This window comes from Sarcophilus harrisii, chromosome 1 (assembly GCF_902635505.1).
Source record: "Sarcophilus harrisii chromosome 1, mSarHar1.11, whole genome shotgun sequence".
NCBI classification, from domain to species: domain Eukaryota; kingdom Metazoa; phylum Chordata; class Mammalia; order Dasyuromorphia; family Dasyuridae; genus Sarcophilus; species Sarcophilus harrisii.
In genome coordinates this window covers 297,714,192-297,732,587 of record NC_045426.1, presented here as the reverse complement: position 1 = coordinate 297,732,587, position 18,396 = coordinate 297,714,192, and the positions used below count along the sequence as shown (strand labels likewise).

At 33.3% G+C, this 18,396-nt stretch overlaps 1 protein-coding gene across 1 annotated transcript in view; it reads right to left on the bottom strand.

Moving 5' to 3' along the window:
- MUSK (muscle associated receptor tyrosine kinase) overlaps window positions 1-18,396 on the bottom strand; it is a 190,980-nt gene that overhangs the window by 16,666 nt on the left and 155,918 nt on the right. Inside the window, exons 12-14 of the mRNA XM_031945386.1 lie at window positions 9,784-9,959; window positions 8,918-8,938; window positions 2,639-2,641 (exon numbers count right to left, since the gene is read on the bottom strand). Of these exons, the coding sequence (XP_031801246.1) occupies window positions 2,639-2,641; window positions 8,918-8,938; window positions 9,784-9,959 (200 nt within the window). The remainder of the gene's footprint in view (window positions 1-2,638; window positions 2,642-8,917; window positions 8,939-9,783; window positions 9,960-18,396) is intronic.

The window sequence follows — 18,396 nt, the reverse complement described above, 5'->3', positions numbered from 1 at the left end:
CAATCAATTTCCTCTTGTGGAAGTTCCTGATACCTTTGAAATTATAGGTTCTGACCTTGTTTATATAGATCTCTTTTGAAAGATAATGGTATTACTACACACCTCTCAGATTGGCTAAGATGACAGGAAAAGATAATGATGAATGTTAGAGGGGATGTGGGAAAACTGAGACACTGGTACATGGTTGGTGGAACTGTGATTGGATCCAACCATTCTGGAGAGCAATTTGGAACTATGCTCAAAAAGTTATCAAACTGTGCCTGTCCTTTGAGCCAGCAGTGTTTCTATTGGGCTAATATCCCAAAGAGATATGAAAGAAGAGAAAGGGACCTGTATGTACAAGAATGTTTGTGGCAGCTCTTTTTGTAGTGGCAAGAAACTGGAAACTAAATGGATGTCCATCAATTGGAGAATGGCTGAATAAATTGTGGTACATGAATGTTATGGAATATTATTGGTCTATAAGAAACGACCAACAGGATAAATACAGAGAGACTTTTAGAGACTTACATGAACTGATGCTGAGTGAAATGAGCAGAACCAGGAGATCATTATACATGACAACAACAAGATTATGTGATGATCAATTTTGATGTTCATGGCTCTCTTCAACAATGAGATGATTCAAATCAGTTCCAATTGTTCAGTGATGAAGAAAGGCATCTACACTCAGAGAAAGGACTGTGGGAACTGAGTGTGGTTCACAACATAGCATTTTCACTCTTTTTGTTGTTGTTTTGCTTTTCTTTTTTCTTGTGTGGCACAATAATTGCATAAATATGTATGCATATATTGGATTTAACATATATTTCTACCATGTATAACATATATTGGACTACTTGCCATCTAGGGGAGAGTGTGGGGGAAGGGAATAAAATTGGACCGCAAGGTTTTGCAAAGGCTAATGTTGAAGAATTGTCCGTGCATATGTTTTGAAAAATAAAAAGCTTTAATAAATAAAAAGAAAGACAATGGTATTGTTTCATTCATTTTGGCATCAACTCTACAGAATTCTATTTCCAAATTTGGGAGATGAATTCATTTTGAGTGTTTTTCCTCCTTTTTTTTTTCAAAAAAAGAAAAAATTCCATCACTAAAAACATTAGGGCATATTTCTGATTTAATAACAAATGAGCCACAAAGAATAATCTGACAGTAATGCCTTATAGAAACACCAGTGGGTGTGGGAAACCCAAAATCATTAGATTATGATAAGCATTCTGGTGCTAACTTACTGAGTCAAATATTGTCCTTATGCACACAGAGCCCAGATGAATTATTCATGGATTTGGCTTAACATGGAATGAACCTATCTTCCTTTCTTTGTTAGAAATAGATTTCACCCATGACATGATTCTAACTTCCTCTAATAATCTTGTTTTGCTTATTAGTCATGTAAAATGATTATTTCTTTTTACAATTAAATTGTTTGTTTACTTTTAGAGAGTTCTCTTAGTGATAGTAGTCTGTAGGCCATTGCTTTGAGAAGTCTATTTCCTGTGATGAGTTATTCTGGTCCATTTGCTGCTTTTCTTCATAGGCATTCATCACTTCCCATCTCTGTGTCTTTTCCCAGGCTCTTCCCATCCTTGGAATATATTACCTCCTCATCTCTGCATATTAAAATTCCTAGTTTTCTTCAAATTTCAGCTTTGGTACAACCTCCTATACAAAATCTTCCCTGCTCCCCCACCTGTTAATCTCCCCCTTCCAACTGCTTTGTGTATATTTTTTTATTTCTCTGAATGTGTTATTTTCTTCCACAGAATATAAGATCATTGAGGACAAGAACTGTCTTATTTTAGTCTTTATATCCCAAGAACTTAAGAATAGCTCATGCCACATAGTAGGTGCTTAATAAATGCTTTTTGATTGATCTTCCTTTTCCCTCTTTATGCTAGTGTTATAGATTTTTATCCCAGAAAAGAAGGCATAAAGACAACTAAATAGAAAGACTATGTGATCCAATAATAGTAATGTACAAAAGTAAAATAATCAAAAACCTAAATGAAAAAGTTTCCCATCAATACCGATGCTTGAAAACATTCTCCCTTTTCTATCAATTTCAAGACTTTTTGACATTTGTTTAATCCCCCTTCCCGTTTCTAAGAGGTAATGAATATTAGACTTGGCTGAAGTGTTGAGTTTTGCTGAATTGTTTTTTTTCTTTCTCCTTAGTTTTTATTATTTTATTCTGTTACAAGGTATAACTGTCTTTAGAGGGCAAAGATATCTTTGGAAATAAAGGTACTATAAAAATGAGAGAAAGACAGTAAGGGAGAAAAAAAGGGGAGAGAGAGAGAGAGAAGACGGATTGGGGGAGGAAGGGAAGCAGGGGTAAAGATTAAGGGAGAAAGAATATATATGTGTAGATGCATATGTATATATTTATCTATGTATGGGCATGTATGTATGGACATGGGTGTATATGTTTGTGTATGTATATGAAAAAGAGAGAGAAAGACATTGTGTAAGAGAGAAAGAGAGAGAGACAGACAGACACAGAGAGACAGAGACACATACAGAGAGAGAGACAAAGACAGAGAAACACATAAAGGCACAGAGAGAATGCCAGTGAATAGAGTGCCAAGCCTGGAGTCAGGAAGACTCATCTTCATGAATTCAAATAATGTCTCACTAGCTGGTGATTGTGGGCAAGCAAAATGACTTGTTTGCCTCAGTTTCCTCATCTGGAAAATTATTTGGAAAAGGAAATGACAAATTTCAGTATCTTTACCAAGAATACCCTAAATGAGAGCACAAAGAGTCAGCCACTCCTGAAAAAGACTGAACAATGACAACCACCACAAATATACATATATACTCATATAATATAGTTTCTATTAAATATTCTAAATTGCATGACATATTTTATATTTATACAGATATTGCTGAACTACGGGTAAAGTTTTATGATGCATTGGACAACAGTGAATTATGGAGTAGTCAAACACTAGAATTATTAGAACATTAGAAGAACACTTAGAAATCATTCTAAAAGTCTGTTCATGGCAGAAGTTGAAAATTTTTTTTGATTGTTTCATGTTTCAATATATCCTTCCTCCTACTCTCTGAGAGTTATCTCTTAGAATAATAAGAAAGCGTGTGGGAGGTTGGCAAGTGGTGGGATATGTGATCTTGGGTGAGCCACAGTCTCTGTGAGCTTTAGTTTTTTATCTGTAAAGAGATGGGATAGGATAGCCTCTGAGATTCCTTTGAGCCATAGATATTTAACTCTAAAACAACTTAGCAAAACTAACCAACATTTAAAATAAGTTGATATTATCTACAGTGTTGCACACTTATAACCCCCCTCCTTACTCCTGCCAAGAAATGGGGCAGTGGGGAGATTGCCATGACAGATTTTCACTGTTCCACAGGACTTTTCCAGCCAAAAACAGTTAGTTCTTTAAAACCTCTCAATTTCAAAAATTGACTTCTTCTTTCATCCTGCCCCTCCTTCCACTACCTCCTTCTCTTTTTTTTGTCCTTGAGCTGCCTAAAACAAGTTCCCCTCCCCGCCCCTCCTCCCCCTGAAGCTGCCTAGGCAGAAGAGGTCTAGGATAGGTAATATCATGAATTTGCTGGTCTGCAGTCTAGTTTGGGTTAGAAAAATACTGATCTCGTCCAGTTCTCTCATTTTACAAATGTGGAAACTAAGAATTGGAAAGGGAAGTGATTTACTTTGTGTTAGTGATAGTTCTAACAGATTCTGCCACTCCCAATAAGCATATTCAGCTGCTGGAAAATAAACAATATTATCATCTTCTCTGTTTTCAATTTTTTATTATTTGTAATTAATATTAGAACTGTTTTTATAGTCAGAGGTAACGTTGTATACATCAATGATATGGTTGGTAAATATGCATGAATTATCGATTGAATTAATTTACTCCCATTTTCCCATTCCTGTTTTTGCAGGATATAGCAATATGTCTTCTGGAAAAAGAGGCCTTGCAGAGTTCAGATGAAAAGACTGAGGTCTAGAGAGATTTTACATCACACAGGTAACAATAAGGCACATGTAAAACTAATGTTTTCTCAATTATACAAAAAATATGCATATATAAAAATATGAATGAGATACTTAAGATAAGGCATGAACTTAGCTTTATTTCCCCCAAATGATTTCCAAAGAACTATACAACAGGAACAAGTCACTCAACTTCTTTTTCATTAAAGAGGATAAGTAGGTAGTATCATGTTTCTAAAAGCTTTGGATAACAAATATTCACAAAAGAAAGCAGAAAAATTCAGTGCTTTATTTTATTTGATGACTTTTGACTTAGAAGTTTTGATTTAGAATTTCTTGGAAAGGTTTCTGTCTTCCTTTCTGAACCTTAAGTGCCTAAGAGACGCATGAGCTTCATTTAATTTCTTTAAGACAGTAGTATCTTGCTTTCTTAAAAGCTCCAGGACTGAGAAGAGTAAGTCTGAAGGTTTGGGGCTTGGAAGGTATATGCTTATTCTGGTCCTCAAACATATGGGTTCAATCCTAGAGAGTTTCTAATGGGGTGAGAGGGTAATGGTAGTCCTAGGTTTATCTTTCTCACACTCTTTGACTCGTGATATCTGGCATCCTAGGATCAAATTAAAGCTTTGTTATTCATAAATGTCGAAGGCTTCTTCAAAATGGAGGGAATTTGAAAAGTAATCAATGTACAATATGAATCAAGCATGGGCCAAGTATTTATTTCTTCTACACAGAAGAAACAGGATTAAAATAGGACGCTGTAACTTAATTAATATACTATTGGTAGAGCTATAAATTGGTCCAAACATTTAGAAAAACCATTTAGAACTTTTTTATTAAAAGAAAAAAAACCCAAGATGTTGGTACTCTTTGACCTACAGATTCTACTAAGGAAGTCAGAAAAAGAGGAAAAACCCTATATATACCACATATGCAAAGCATCACTTGTGTAGATGAAAAGAATAAGTAACAAAATAGATGCTTTTTGATTGGGCAATGGCTGGAAAAAAAAAAGATAATATCAATAGGGAAAGGTACTTAACTTATATTTTCATTAATGTGAGGAACTCCCAGATGTGGAAACTCCCTGTACCAATGAAAGTTAACTCCTCTGCAACTTATAGTCTTATAGAGCTGACTAGAAAACTGAGAGATTAAATGACAGTGAATATGGGTCAGAGATGGAACTTGAGTCTAGGTATTTGTGGTTTTGAGAACTATTTTCTCTCTACTATGCGTGAACTTCTTCTTTTCTATTTTTTAGTGAGTACCAAGTTATTTTGATGAGAAATACTAACAATATTATTAATAGTATAAGAATATAGAAATATTGTTATAATATATTTGTGTTATAACATGTATTTACAAATTATAACATGATATTTATGTATTGTAATTTATATAATATATTTGCATGTTTATAAATTTTATAGATTTATAATATCTATTTTTATATAGATATATCATAAGATATAATTACACATATATTTTATTGGTAATTATGAATATAAATCCTAATATATGATTATACATACATGTATCTATATATGACCATATAATATAAATTATATAATATAATCTTAAACTTATGTATTATAATACAATTATATACTATAATGTTATAAAATATATTAATAATATGTATTAATAACAGTAATAATTAATATCAATGCTAATATTAATTGATATTTAAAATTTAGTAACTCTATACTTGTCACTCCTACTTTTTTCCCTGTTATCTCTCTTAACATTCTAGTTTTTTTTTCTTTCAAGTGAATCTTGTGATTATTTTATCTATAGAGTATAGCGTAATCTGTAGAGTAGTACATTGGCAGTTTGATAGCATTAAGATTATACTTAATTTTGGACATGTTTTGTTGTTTCTTTAAGATATATGTCTGTAGGTTGCTAGCTATCATATTATTAAGTCCACCAAAGAGGAATAGGAAAGGAAGAAAATCTCAGAATAAATGCTTTTAATGATTGACAATGGGAAGCTACTGATAGTTTCTGAATATGGGAGTGGTATGATTATAGAAGAGCAATGAGAAGATTATTTATACAGTAAGCAGTATGAAAGATGGATCAGAGAAGGGATAGATTAGAAGGAAGAAAGTTAATTAGGAGGAGATTATTATAAATATTCTCAAGTGCAATGTGTTCTGCATTCTTCCTCAATGCCAGTATTATTATTATTTTTTTTGACTCAACATTACCCAGGGCCATCTCTAGTTGTCCTGATCTGTATCTTGCCACTGGACCCAGATGGCTGTGGAGGGGAAAGTGAAGCAGGACCTTGCACAGCCCACATTCACTTAAATCCAATTGACTTGCATGGTCCTCTTTGAGAACAAAAGGCAAACAATCCTCATTATAAGATAATCTTGTATCTTTGTTTTTAGGTAGTAAAAGTGCTGGACTTCATGTTAGAAAGACTTGTGTTTGAATCCTGTTTCAGATTATGTTTGACAGTAAGCAAATCACTTAATCTCTTAAAATATAGAGTTAAACCCTGAGAGGAATGCTGCCCCAAATTATTGCTGGAGTGTTGTTTATCAAGGAATCTTGAAATGACGCTACCATATGCATCAGAGGAGTGTCTTTAAGGTTTCGATTTGTGCCATCAAATTCACTATTATTTGTTGTTCAATTGTGTCTGACTCTGTGATCTCAATAAATTGTACTGTCCAAGGGGTTTTCTTAGTAAAGATACTGGAGGAATTTACCATTTCCTTCTCCAGTCAGTTAAGGCAAACAGAGGCAGATTTGAACTTGAGTCTTCCCAATTCCAGGGCTAATATTCTATCCACTGAGCCACCTACTTGACACTGTTTTGTTAGCAAAAAAAATCATACAAGATTGTGACACTTAATATTCTCTGCATCTTTTGGCCAGTTGATCAAAAGTATTATGATTATGAAAGTATGATCAGTATTTGTCAGAACCCATCTATTTCTTTTGTATATATTCATCAAGAGTATTCTTAATAAGTCATTCTTACAAATAATTTATAGAGGTGAAAATACTAGCATTTTTTTTGTTTATTAATGATTTTTTTCTTGTATTATTTTTTGGTTATAATACCATATAAGATTTTCAACTATATTTGGTTTCAGGTCTTTCAGATATTTTGAAAATTAATCACATGATATTTTCAAAATTGTTTTGTGTTCTGCATAGATATTTTTCTGTATGGATTCAGTGTAGTCTAATCTAGTTGCTTTTCTTAATTTCCTTTTCTTTTTTGTTGTAATTGTTGCTGTTGTGTTATATTTCTATTTTTAAATTTAAAAATTATTTTAATAGTATTTTTTTCCCAAACACATGTAAAGATAGTTTTCAACATTAAGCTTTGCAAAACCTTGTGTTCCAAATTTTTCTCCCTCCATAAGTCAGTGAGAAATTCATTATACATTAAACAAGTGCAATTCTTCTAAATATATTTTCATATTTGTCATGCCATGAAAAAAAAAACAGATCAAAAGGGAAAAAAAAACACAAGAAAAAAAAAAAAACAAGCAAACAACAACAAAGGTGAAAATATTATGCTTTAACTCACATTCAGTCTCCATGGTTCTCTCTCAGCATGTGGATTGGAACTGACTTGAATCATTTCTCAATTTCATTTTCTTAAGCATTATATCCACATAATCATATAAATAAGTATATCAGAAATGAGTTCAAATCCAAATGGCACGTCATTGGTGAAAGAAAACATCCACTAGAAATACTAGTAGACAGATCTCATTTTATATCATTGTAGTTCTTGTTGGATTCTATATCCAGTCCTCTATAAGGTTTTAACCCCCTTTTCCCAAAATTTTGCTTTTGGTCTTTAGTATTTGTTTTATACCAGTTTTTCTTTTCTTTTCTTTCTTTTCTTTTCTTTCTTTCTTTCTCTTTTCTTTCTTTCTTTCTCTTTCCTTCCTTCCTTCCTTCCTTCCTTCCTTCCTTCCTTCCTTCCTTCCTTCCTTCCTTCCTTCCTTCCTTCCTCCTTCCTCCCCTTCCTCCCTTTTTCTTTCTTTCTTTCTTTCTTTCTTTCTTTCTTTCTTTCTTTCTTTCTTTCTTTCTTTCTTTCTTTCTTTCTTTCTTTCTTTCTTTTTCTTTCTTTCCACTAGGAGAGGTTATAACTTTACAAGGTCAAAGAGACAACTGAGATAGCACTTAGAATCTTTTGATTTTGAGTGCAATTTACTATTCTTTTCCTCCTCATCCTCTTCTTTCTCCTTCTACTTGTACAACTTCATGAGTTTAGGAAACTTTCAGTGACAAACTTCTGTTAATTCAGATCAGAAAATTCTAGCATGCCTAATTAGAGCACTGAGATTTGTTGAGAGTCATACACCCATTAAGGGGCAGGGTTAGGACATAAGCCCAGAAATTTCTGACTCCAGAGACAATTCTGCATCCATTTCCCCATCTGGTCTCCCCAACAACTATGAGGTAGTCATAAGGTAAGTGGATATAAAGCTGGCTTTAAAGCTAGGAAAACCTGGATTCTAGTCTTGCCTGTGATACAAATTGCCTCTAAGATTCTGGTCAAATCACTTGACTTTTTAGTGCTCTAGGTACTCGACATTAGACACATTCTACCCATAATACTTCCTAGTCCTTTCCTTGTCTCAATTACTATTGAGGTTGATACCACTACTCTAGGAAGCACTCTTAAATGAAAGGTTGCAGAGAAGATGTCAGCTTGTTTTAGTGAAGGGAATTTCCTCACCTGGGGAATGGAATTGTAGATTCAGTCCCAAGGGGACCTATGTTAATCACAGTGCATATTCAGCTTAAGCCACTTTTACATCAAATAATCAGATGTCAAGTTTTATGTTTAAATGTTTCATATTTGTTCTCTAGTTAAGGCAAAGAAATAGATGCAAAGAAACATGCTGGTTACCAATGACACACAGACAAGGATTCAAGAATACACACAAAACTACTTACTTGTGGGATCTTTTCTTAAATCTTAGGGGGAAAGGGCGAACATTTAAAAAAAATGAAGAATTGGTTTTCCAATTATTTTGTGAGAGTTCATTAAGAAAGAAATCATTTCTCAGCTTTATAGTATGTAGTGGGAAAGCATTCTTTCCTACTCATGTGAAAGACAGATTTCCCCGAAATCACTCACCCCAGATGTTTGGGATATAACCACATGGCCACTTATGAAGCTCATTATAGCAACATGTAGCTGATCAGTTTTATTTGGTGAAGTCAGCAGTTTGAAGCACATGTAATTAGGATTTTTGCTTAAATATCTGCTTCAAGCTGCTCTGGAGAGATTTTTTTTTAAGGGGATCTTAGTCCTTTCTTTCCCTGACTAGGTCAATTCCGGGCAAGTCTTAATTCTTTCTTTCATAATCCCAAAGAATCTTGTAAAGATCTTGTAAAGATCCATTGTGAAGTAAGGTTAGGTTCCTGGTAAGGATAAAGCTTTCAATAGACTTAGAATGAATTCAATGAATTCATTCTTTTTTTTTTTTTTTTTTTTTTTACAATGATCTTTGAAACTAGGTAGTTTAATTTTCCTTTTAACCTGAGGAAAGGAAGAGTTAATTCATAAGAGTAACCTGGCCCTAGGAACATACCCCTTTAGTCTCTCTAAATACTAAGTTAAGCAGAGATTCTTAATCTTTTTATTTTAGGGGGTAATGGACCCCATTAATATCTGGTGAAGCCTATGGATCTCTTCTTAGAATGCTTTTAAATACATAAAATAAAATACCAATTATAATTGATAGTTATCAAAATATTTTTAAAAATGTTCATGGACTGCAAGTTAAGAATCCCTGAGGAAGAGGATTTTGCATTACCTAAATGTGGCACTTTTGTACAAGCCATAGGCTCCCTGTGCATGCTGGGAAGCTTGGTACATTCAGGCAAGGTCAACAGATGCAATCCAGATTTATACAGGCCTTTGTGGGATTTTTCTTCCAGTGTCAACCACTCCTTTGTGCAGAACAGATCCTTTACAGCCAGGCAGTGCTCTCTAAAACATTTTATGGAGAACAGTGAGAGGAACTGTTTAGAATAACATGTTAGTGCAGTGTTTAAGGTATAATTTATATATTATATTTTCAAAACAATATGGTAGTGCAGCTGATTCTCATTCCAAGAAGGGTATTAAATTCATTCCTTGATTTTAAATCATAGGAAGCTTTATAGGGAACACAGTCTTCCATTTTGGGTATTCCAGTAGCATAGCTTGGTTTTTCAATGCAAGTAATTCTAAGGTCCGGGATTACAAAGGAGAGAATATCTATAAATTTGGAATAAAACAGGTTATATGTTTGTATGGAAGCCCCATTGTACTTTGGAAGAATTATAAAAAATAATCAGCTGCAATAAATAAATTCTTTTAGAATTAGGATCACAAATCTCAGAGGCCATCTGAGATTTAGAGAGGTTAAAATATGACTAAAGTCATAGTTCTAGTAGGTGCCAGATATAGGATTTGGACCCAGTTCCAGTGCTTATTCTGTTGAACCAGAATATTGCCAAACTTTAATCTGGGAGAGCAATTCCTGGGTTCTTGATTTTTGCTAACAATATGAGGAATATAAAAATGTAAATGGTGCCGATTTATTTTTTGTTGTTTTGGTCTGGTTCAGTGATTTTATTAAAATAGGGAACTCCCAATAGGAAAACTCCCTTTACCAATACAAATGAGTAATTTTACATAAACTTTTGTTAGTCATTTTTAGTCACGTCTGATTCTTCATGACCCCATTTGGCTTTTCTTGGAAAAATACTGAAGTTTTGCCATGTTTTCCAGCTCAATTTATAGATAAGAAAACTGAAGCAAACATAGTTAACTGACTTGCCCAGGTCATACAGTTAATAAGTGTCTGAGAGTGGATCTGAACTCAGGAATATGTCTTCCTGACTTTCACCTGACACTCTGTCCAGTGCATCACCTGTTCTAGAGTCCTAGAATATTGCCTGTGGCATTATAAGATTAAATAATTTGCCCAGGGTCACACAGCTACTACCTGTAAAAGTCATGTCTTGAACTCAAATCTTCCGAACTTTATCCACTTTACATGCCATGTAAGTTACATGCCTTTTAAAAATTCTATTTATTTATTTATTTTTAGGTTACATATGTACAATCTTTTTTTTTTTTTTTTTACATATTTCTCAATGAGTCATATAGGGAGAGAAAAAGAACAAAAGGAAAAAAACCAGGAGAATGAAAAAAAAGTTGAAAATAATATTCTTTGGTCCACATTTTGTTTTCATAATTCACTCTTTAGATGTGGATGGCATTTTCTATTCAAAAGTTTGTTGAAATTTCCTTGGATCACTGAATTGCTGAGAAGAGCTAGATCTATCATAATTGATCATCATGCAATTTTGCCATTTCTGGTTCTGCTTGCTTTACTCAGCATCAATTCATATAAGTTTTTCCAGGTTTTTCCTGAAATCAGTCTGTTTATCATTCCTTAGAGAGAAATAATATTCCTTTACTTTCATATACCATAACTTACTCAGCCATTTCCCAACTGATGGGTGGGCAGTCATTTTCCATTTCTTTGCCACCACAAATAGAGTTGCTTCAATCATTTTTGCACATGCTGGTTATTTTCCCTTTTAAATGATCTCTTTAAGATACAGACCCAGTGGTTGGCACTTCTGGATAAAATATGTACGAATTAACCCTAAGCCAAGATGTCAGAGAAAAGCCAGGAAACTGCTTGAGCTCTCCCAGATTCCCTCAAAAACCACATGAAACCAAGTCTCTGAACAGAATCTGAAGAAATGATACACTCTCCAGCTCAAGATAGATTGGAAAAACTTCAAGAAAGGTAAATCTCATGTGGGTGAAAAGGGTCTTTAGTCCAGGTCAGATGGACTCAGGGAAAGCCAATGAAAGGGTGTTAAATACAGCAAATAATCAAGTAAGACCTTCAGTCCTGGTTCAGGTGAGGAGCAATTAGGAGGCCTGTTTCCAGTCCCAGCTTAAAAAACAAACTCTAGGAAATCAGGCTGTTTCCTGAAAAGAGAAGGCAAAGCTACCCCCTACAAACACAAGAGGCCCCTATGCTCAAAGCCAAGGCTCAGAACTGCACAGGAAGCTTGGAACAGTGCCCCCTTAACCCCAGGTGTAGAGCTCAATCATAAAAGTTTAAAAAAAAAAAAAAAAAAAAAGAAAGCCCGAAAGAAAATGAGCAAGAAACAGAAAAGAACCGTGACCATAGAAAGTTATAATGGTGATAGAGCAAATCAAAAAACAAACTCAGATGAGAACAAAATGTTCACAGAAGAAATCTCAAAGAGTGATATGAATTGGTCACAAGCCCAAAGAGGCTTCTTGGAAGTGCTCATAATTTAAAAACAAACAAGAGAGGTAGAAGAAAAAATGAGAAAGGAAATGAGAGGTATGCATGAGAGAGTCAACAACTTGGGAAAGTAAGGGAAAAAATCATTTGAAACAAATAAGTCCTTAAAAAGTATAATTAATCAAATGGAAAAAAGAGATACAAAAACTAACTGAAAAAAATCACATATTAAAAACTACAACAGGGCAAGTGGAAACTGATGACTCTGTGAGACAGCAAGAACCAATGAAACACACTAAAAACAACGAAATAGCCCATTGGAAAAATAGCTGACCTAGATCCAGAAGAGACAATTTAAAAATTATGGGCCTACCTGAAGGCCATGATCAAAAAAAGAGCTTGGATAGCATTCTTCAAGAGATCATTAAGGAAAACTGCCCCAATATTCTAGAAACAGAAGGGGAAAGATCATTGAAAGAATCCATCAATCACTTTGGAAAGAGTTCCCACAAAGAAAACCCAAAAAAGAACTTTGTTGCAAAACTCCAGAACTACAGTCTCAAGGGGAAAATATTGCAAGCTGCCAGACAAAAACAATTCACATATCAAGGGGCAACAGTAAGGATTACCCAGGATCTGGCATCTTCTTCAATAAAGGATCTGAGGGCCTTTGCCAGAAGGCAAATGATTTAGGGTTACAACCAAGAATTAAGTGCCCAATAAGATGGAACTTAAATGAAGTAAGAGACTTCCAATCATTTCTATTGAAAAAAAAAAAAAACAGAACTAAACAGAAAATTTAATCTAAAAATACAGGACTCAAGAGAGTCATAAAAAGGTAAATAGGGAGGAAATATATTATTTGAAAGTAAACTGTTTATATTCCTAGAGGGGAAAATAATATCTGTAGCTCTTGAGAACTGTATCTGTCATTGGGGTAGACAGAAATGGAGCATCACATGGACTGTGGTTGTGAATTGACTCTGATGTGATGACATAAAAGAAAAAGCCATTAAAAGGTGGGGAAAGGTCTATACTGGAAAAAAGGGAGATATACTGGAAAAGAGGAAGTATAATGGGACAATTAGTTCACACAAAGAGGTGCAAAAAACCTATTACAATTAAGGAAAACAGTCTCATCAGTTTTGGCTCTAAGAGGGAATAACTTAATTATTTGGTTGGGTATAGAAATTTATCTAACCCTATAAAGAAGTAGAAGGAGAAAGAAGAGAGAAAAGGGAGGGTAGAAAAACCAGGAGAAATGGTAAGAGAAGGGGGGAAAGGGTAGTAGAAGATAAAGTAGTGGGTGAAATGGATTTCAAAAAATCATTATAAAAGAAGGGGGAGGGTGACAGGAGATAAATGGGGTAGATAAAAAATAAAGACTAAAGACAGGGTAGAAAGAGAGAACAAAAGTATATACAGGGGAGAAAATACAATGGAGGGAAATACAGAACTGGTAATCATAACTGTGCGTGTGAATGGAATGAACTCCCTCATAAAACAAAAGTGAACAGCAGACAGCATTAAAAAACAGAATCCGACAATATGTTGTTTACAAGAAACACAACTGACAAAGAGAGACACATACAGAGTAAAAGTAAAAGGCTGGAACAGAATTTATTATGCTTAGCTGAAGTAAAAAAAAAGGAGAGGTAGCAATTCTGATCTCAGATAAAGCAAAAGGAAAAATAAATCTTATTAAAAGAGATAAGGAGGGGAAAGCACATCTTGATAAAGGGTACTGTAAATAATGAAGTAGTAATGATACTAAATGTATATGCATCAAGGGGTAGAGGAGGCAAATTTCTAGAGAAGATTTTAAGCCAGTATTAGGAAGAAATAGAAACTATTCTAGTGGAGTACCTTTCCTTCTCAGAATCAGACAAATCTAACTACAAAATAAATAAGAAAGAAACTAGAGAGGTTAATGGGATCCTAGAAAACCTAGATAGGATAGATTTCTAGAGAAACCTGAATAGGAACAGAAAGGAATACACCTTTTTCTCAGCAGTACATGGCACCTACACAAAAATTGACCATATATTAGTGCAAACAAAAACAAAAACTGCACAATCAAATGCAAAAAGGCAGAAAAAAGTAAATGCTTCCTTTTCAGATCACAATGCACTAGAAATTTTATTCACTAAAAGGACAGAGAAAGACTAAAAAGCAATTGGAAATTAAATAACTAAACTTTTTTAGAATGAGTGGATTAAGTAACAAATGGCAAAAACAATCTAATTTCATTAATTACTGGGTCAAGTAACAATCATAATTTCATCCAAGAGAATGACAATAATGAGGCAACATACCAAAACCTATGGGATGCAGTCAAAGCAATTCTTAGGGGAAACTATATATCTCTAAATAGCAACACGAATAAAATAGAGGAAGAGAAGATCAATGAATTGGGCATGCAACTAAAAAAGCCAGAAAAAGAACAAATTAAAAAACCTTAATTAAATATCAAATTAGAAATTCTGAAACTGAAAGAAGAGATTAATAAAATAGAAACTAAGAAAACCAATGAACTAATAAAACTAGGAGTTGGTTTTATGAAAAACCCAAAAAACTTAGATACCTTTGGTTAATTTGATTTAAAAAAGGAAAGAAAAAACTAAATCATCAACATTTAAAATGAGAAGGGTGAACTTACCACCAATGACAAAGAAATTAAAGCAATAATTAGGAGCTATTTTGCTCAACTGTATGGCAGCAAGTATGACAATCTAACTGAAATGGAAGAATATTTACAAAAATATAAATTGTCCAGATTAACAGAAGAGAAAATAAATTACTTAAGTAGAACCATTTTAGAAAAAGAAATTGTCATTAATTAACTCCCTAAAAAAAAAAAAATTCTCCAGGGCCAGATGGATTCACAAGTGAATTCTACCAAACATTTAAAGAACAATTAATTCCAATAGTATATAAACTATTTAGAAAAATATGTAAAGAAGGAGTACTGAAAAATTCCTCCTATGGCATAAATATGGCATTGATGCCAAAATAGAGAAAGAAAATTACAGACCAATCTTCCTAATGAAAATTGATGCAAAAATTTTAAATAAAATATTAGCAAAAAATTATAGCTATTTAGCAGGATAATATATTATGACTAACTGGGATTTATACCAGGAATGCAGAGCTGGTTTAATATCAGGAAAACTATTACCATAATCAACCATAGCAATAACAAAACCAACAAATCACATGATAATCTTAATAGATGCAGAAAAAACTTTTAACAAAGTACCCATTTCTATTAAAAAACACTAGAGATCATAGGGAAAAAAAGGAAACTTTGGTTAAAATAATATGTAGTATCCATCTAAAGCCAAAAACAAGCATTATTTGTGATGGAGAGGAGCTGGATGCATTCCCAAAAGATCAGTGAAACAAGGATACCCATTATCACCATTATTATTCAACATTGTACTAGAAATGCTGGCTTTAGCTATAAGGAAAAAAAAGAAATTAAAGGAATTAGAATAGATATTGACAAAATAAAACTATCAGTCTTTGCAGATGATATGATGATATACTTAGAGAATCCTAGAAAATCATCCAAAAATCTACTGAAAACAATTCACAGCTTTAGTAAAGTTGCAGTGTATAAAATAAACCCATTCAAATCATCAGCATTCCTATATATTACTGAGAATGTCCATAAGCAGGAGATAGAGCAATTTCATTTAAAATTACTGTAGACAAAATAAAATACATGGAGGTCTACCTCTCAAGAACATATGAACACAATTACAAAACACTTCTCACACAAATAGATCTAAACAATTGGAAAAATATCCATTTCTCATGGATAGGCTAAGCTAATATTAAAAAAAAAATGACAATTCTGCCTAAATTGATTTACTTTTTCAGTGCCATACCAATAAAACTACCAAAATTTTATTTTATAGAACTAGAAAAAATAAGAACAAAATTTATCTGGAAGAGCAAAAGGTCAAGAATATCAAGGAAATTAATGAAAGAAAATGCCAAGGATGGTGGCTTAGCAGTACCAAACCTAAAACTTATAAAGCAGCAGTCATCAAAACCATTTGGTACTGGCTAAGAAATAGAATGGCGGATTTGTAGAATATATTAGATACACACGACACAGTAATTATTAATCTAGTATTTGATAACTTCCAAATGCCAGTTTCTCGAATAAGAATTTGACAAAAATTGCTGGGAAAAGTGGAAAATAATATGTCAGAAATGGCATAGACCAAGTTTCTCATACCCCCATATCAACATAAGATCCATCCTGTAAAGGATGATGCCTAAACAAATTAGGAGAACAAGGGATAATTTACCCATCAGATCTTTGGAAAAGGGAGGAATTTGTGACCAAAGATGAATTAGAGAACATTATGAAAGGCAAAATGGACAAATTGGATTACATTAAATTAAAAAGGTTTTACATAAACAAAACCAACAGAAACAAGATTAAAAGAGAAGTATAAAGCTGGAAAAAAATCTTTACAGCCAGTGTTTCTGTTAAAGGTCTCATTTCTAAAATATATGAAGAATTGTGTCAAATTTATAAAAAATACAAGTAATTTCCCAATTGATAAGTGGTCAAGGGATATGAACAGATGCTTTTCAGATGACAAAATTAAAGCCATCTATAGTTATATGATTATATATAGTTATATAGCTATAGTTATATGAAAAAATGCTCTAAAATAATTATTGATTAAGAAATGCAAATTAAAACAACTCTGAGCTACAACCTCACACCTGTCAGGTTGGCTAAGATGACAGGAAAGATAGCAATAAATGTTGGAGGGGATGTGGGAAAACTGGGACACTAATACATTATTGGTGAAGTTGTGAAACGGTTCAGTTATTCTGGAGAGCAATTTGGAACTTTACCCAAAGTACTATAAAACTGTGCCCAGTCTTTGATCCAGCAGTGCCATTACTGGGTCTATATCTCAAGGAAATCAAAAAGGAGAAAAAAGGACCCATATGTACAAAAATGTTTGTACCAGCTTTTTTGTGGTACCAAAGAATTGAAAAATGAGTAGATACCCATAAATTGGGGAATGGCTGAACACGTTGTGATATATGAAGGTAATAAAATATTATTTTTCTTTAAAATATGATGATCTTGTTTTAGCAAGGTCTGGAAAGATTTACGTGAACTGATGCTAAGTGAAACAAATAGAAGCAGGAATATGTTATCACAATAACAGCAAGAATGGATGATAATTAACTCTGAAAGACTTGGTTTTTCTCAGTGGTTCAGTGATCCAAAGTAATCTCAATAGACTTTGGAGAGAAAATGCCATCTTACTCCAGAAAAAGAACTAAGGAGACTGAATGCAAGTCAACACATGCTATATTCACTTCTTTTTTCTGTTTTTTTTTTTTAAATCTCTTCATTGGTTTTTCCCTTCTGCTCTGCTTTTGTCTCCCAACATGATTCATAAAACAATGTGTATTAAGAATAAATAAATTTATTAGAATAAAAGAAAGAAATTCAGTTGAGTTTTGAAGGTTTATTTTGTAGCTTGCAACTTTACTAAAGCCATTGTCTCAGCTAATATTTTTGCTGATTCTGCAGGATTTTCCAAGTATACTATCATGCCATAGGAAAACAGTAAGAATTGTTATCTCTTGACCCAGCTTTATACCTCTTATTTTCTTTCTCTTGTCCTTTATAGTAGGGAGTATTGCATCGTGCGTTACTTCCCAATTTATTGGGAAGGGTTCTAGTTTCTCTCCATTGCATATTCTGGTTGATTTTGGTTATGATATTTTAAAAAAGGTTCCTTATGCTTATATGTTGTAGGATTTTTAGCATAAATGAGTACTTTGTCATCAGATTTTCTGCCTTTTATTGAGATAATCCTGTGGTTTCTATGTTTTGGTATTTAACATGATTAGCTTTATTGTTTTTCTAATGTACCATCATTGTACCTCTGGCAAAATTCTATTTTGGCCATAATAAATAATTTCTTGAATAAAAAAATGGAAAGGGACCACACAGAGGATAATAAATTGTTATTGGATACTTGTTTATAGATATTCATTTTAAAATGTCAATAATTGGGGCAGCTAGATGGTGCAGTGGGATAGAGCACTGGCCCTGAAGTCAGGAGGACCTGAGTTCAAATTTGGCCTCAGATA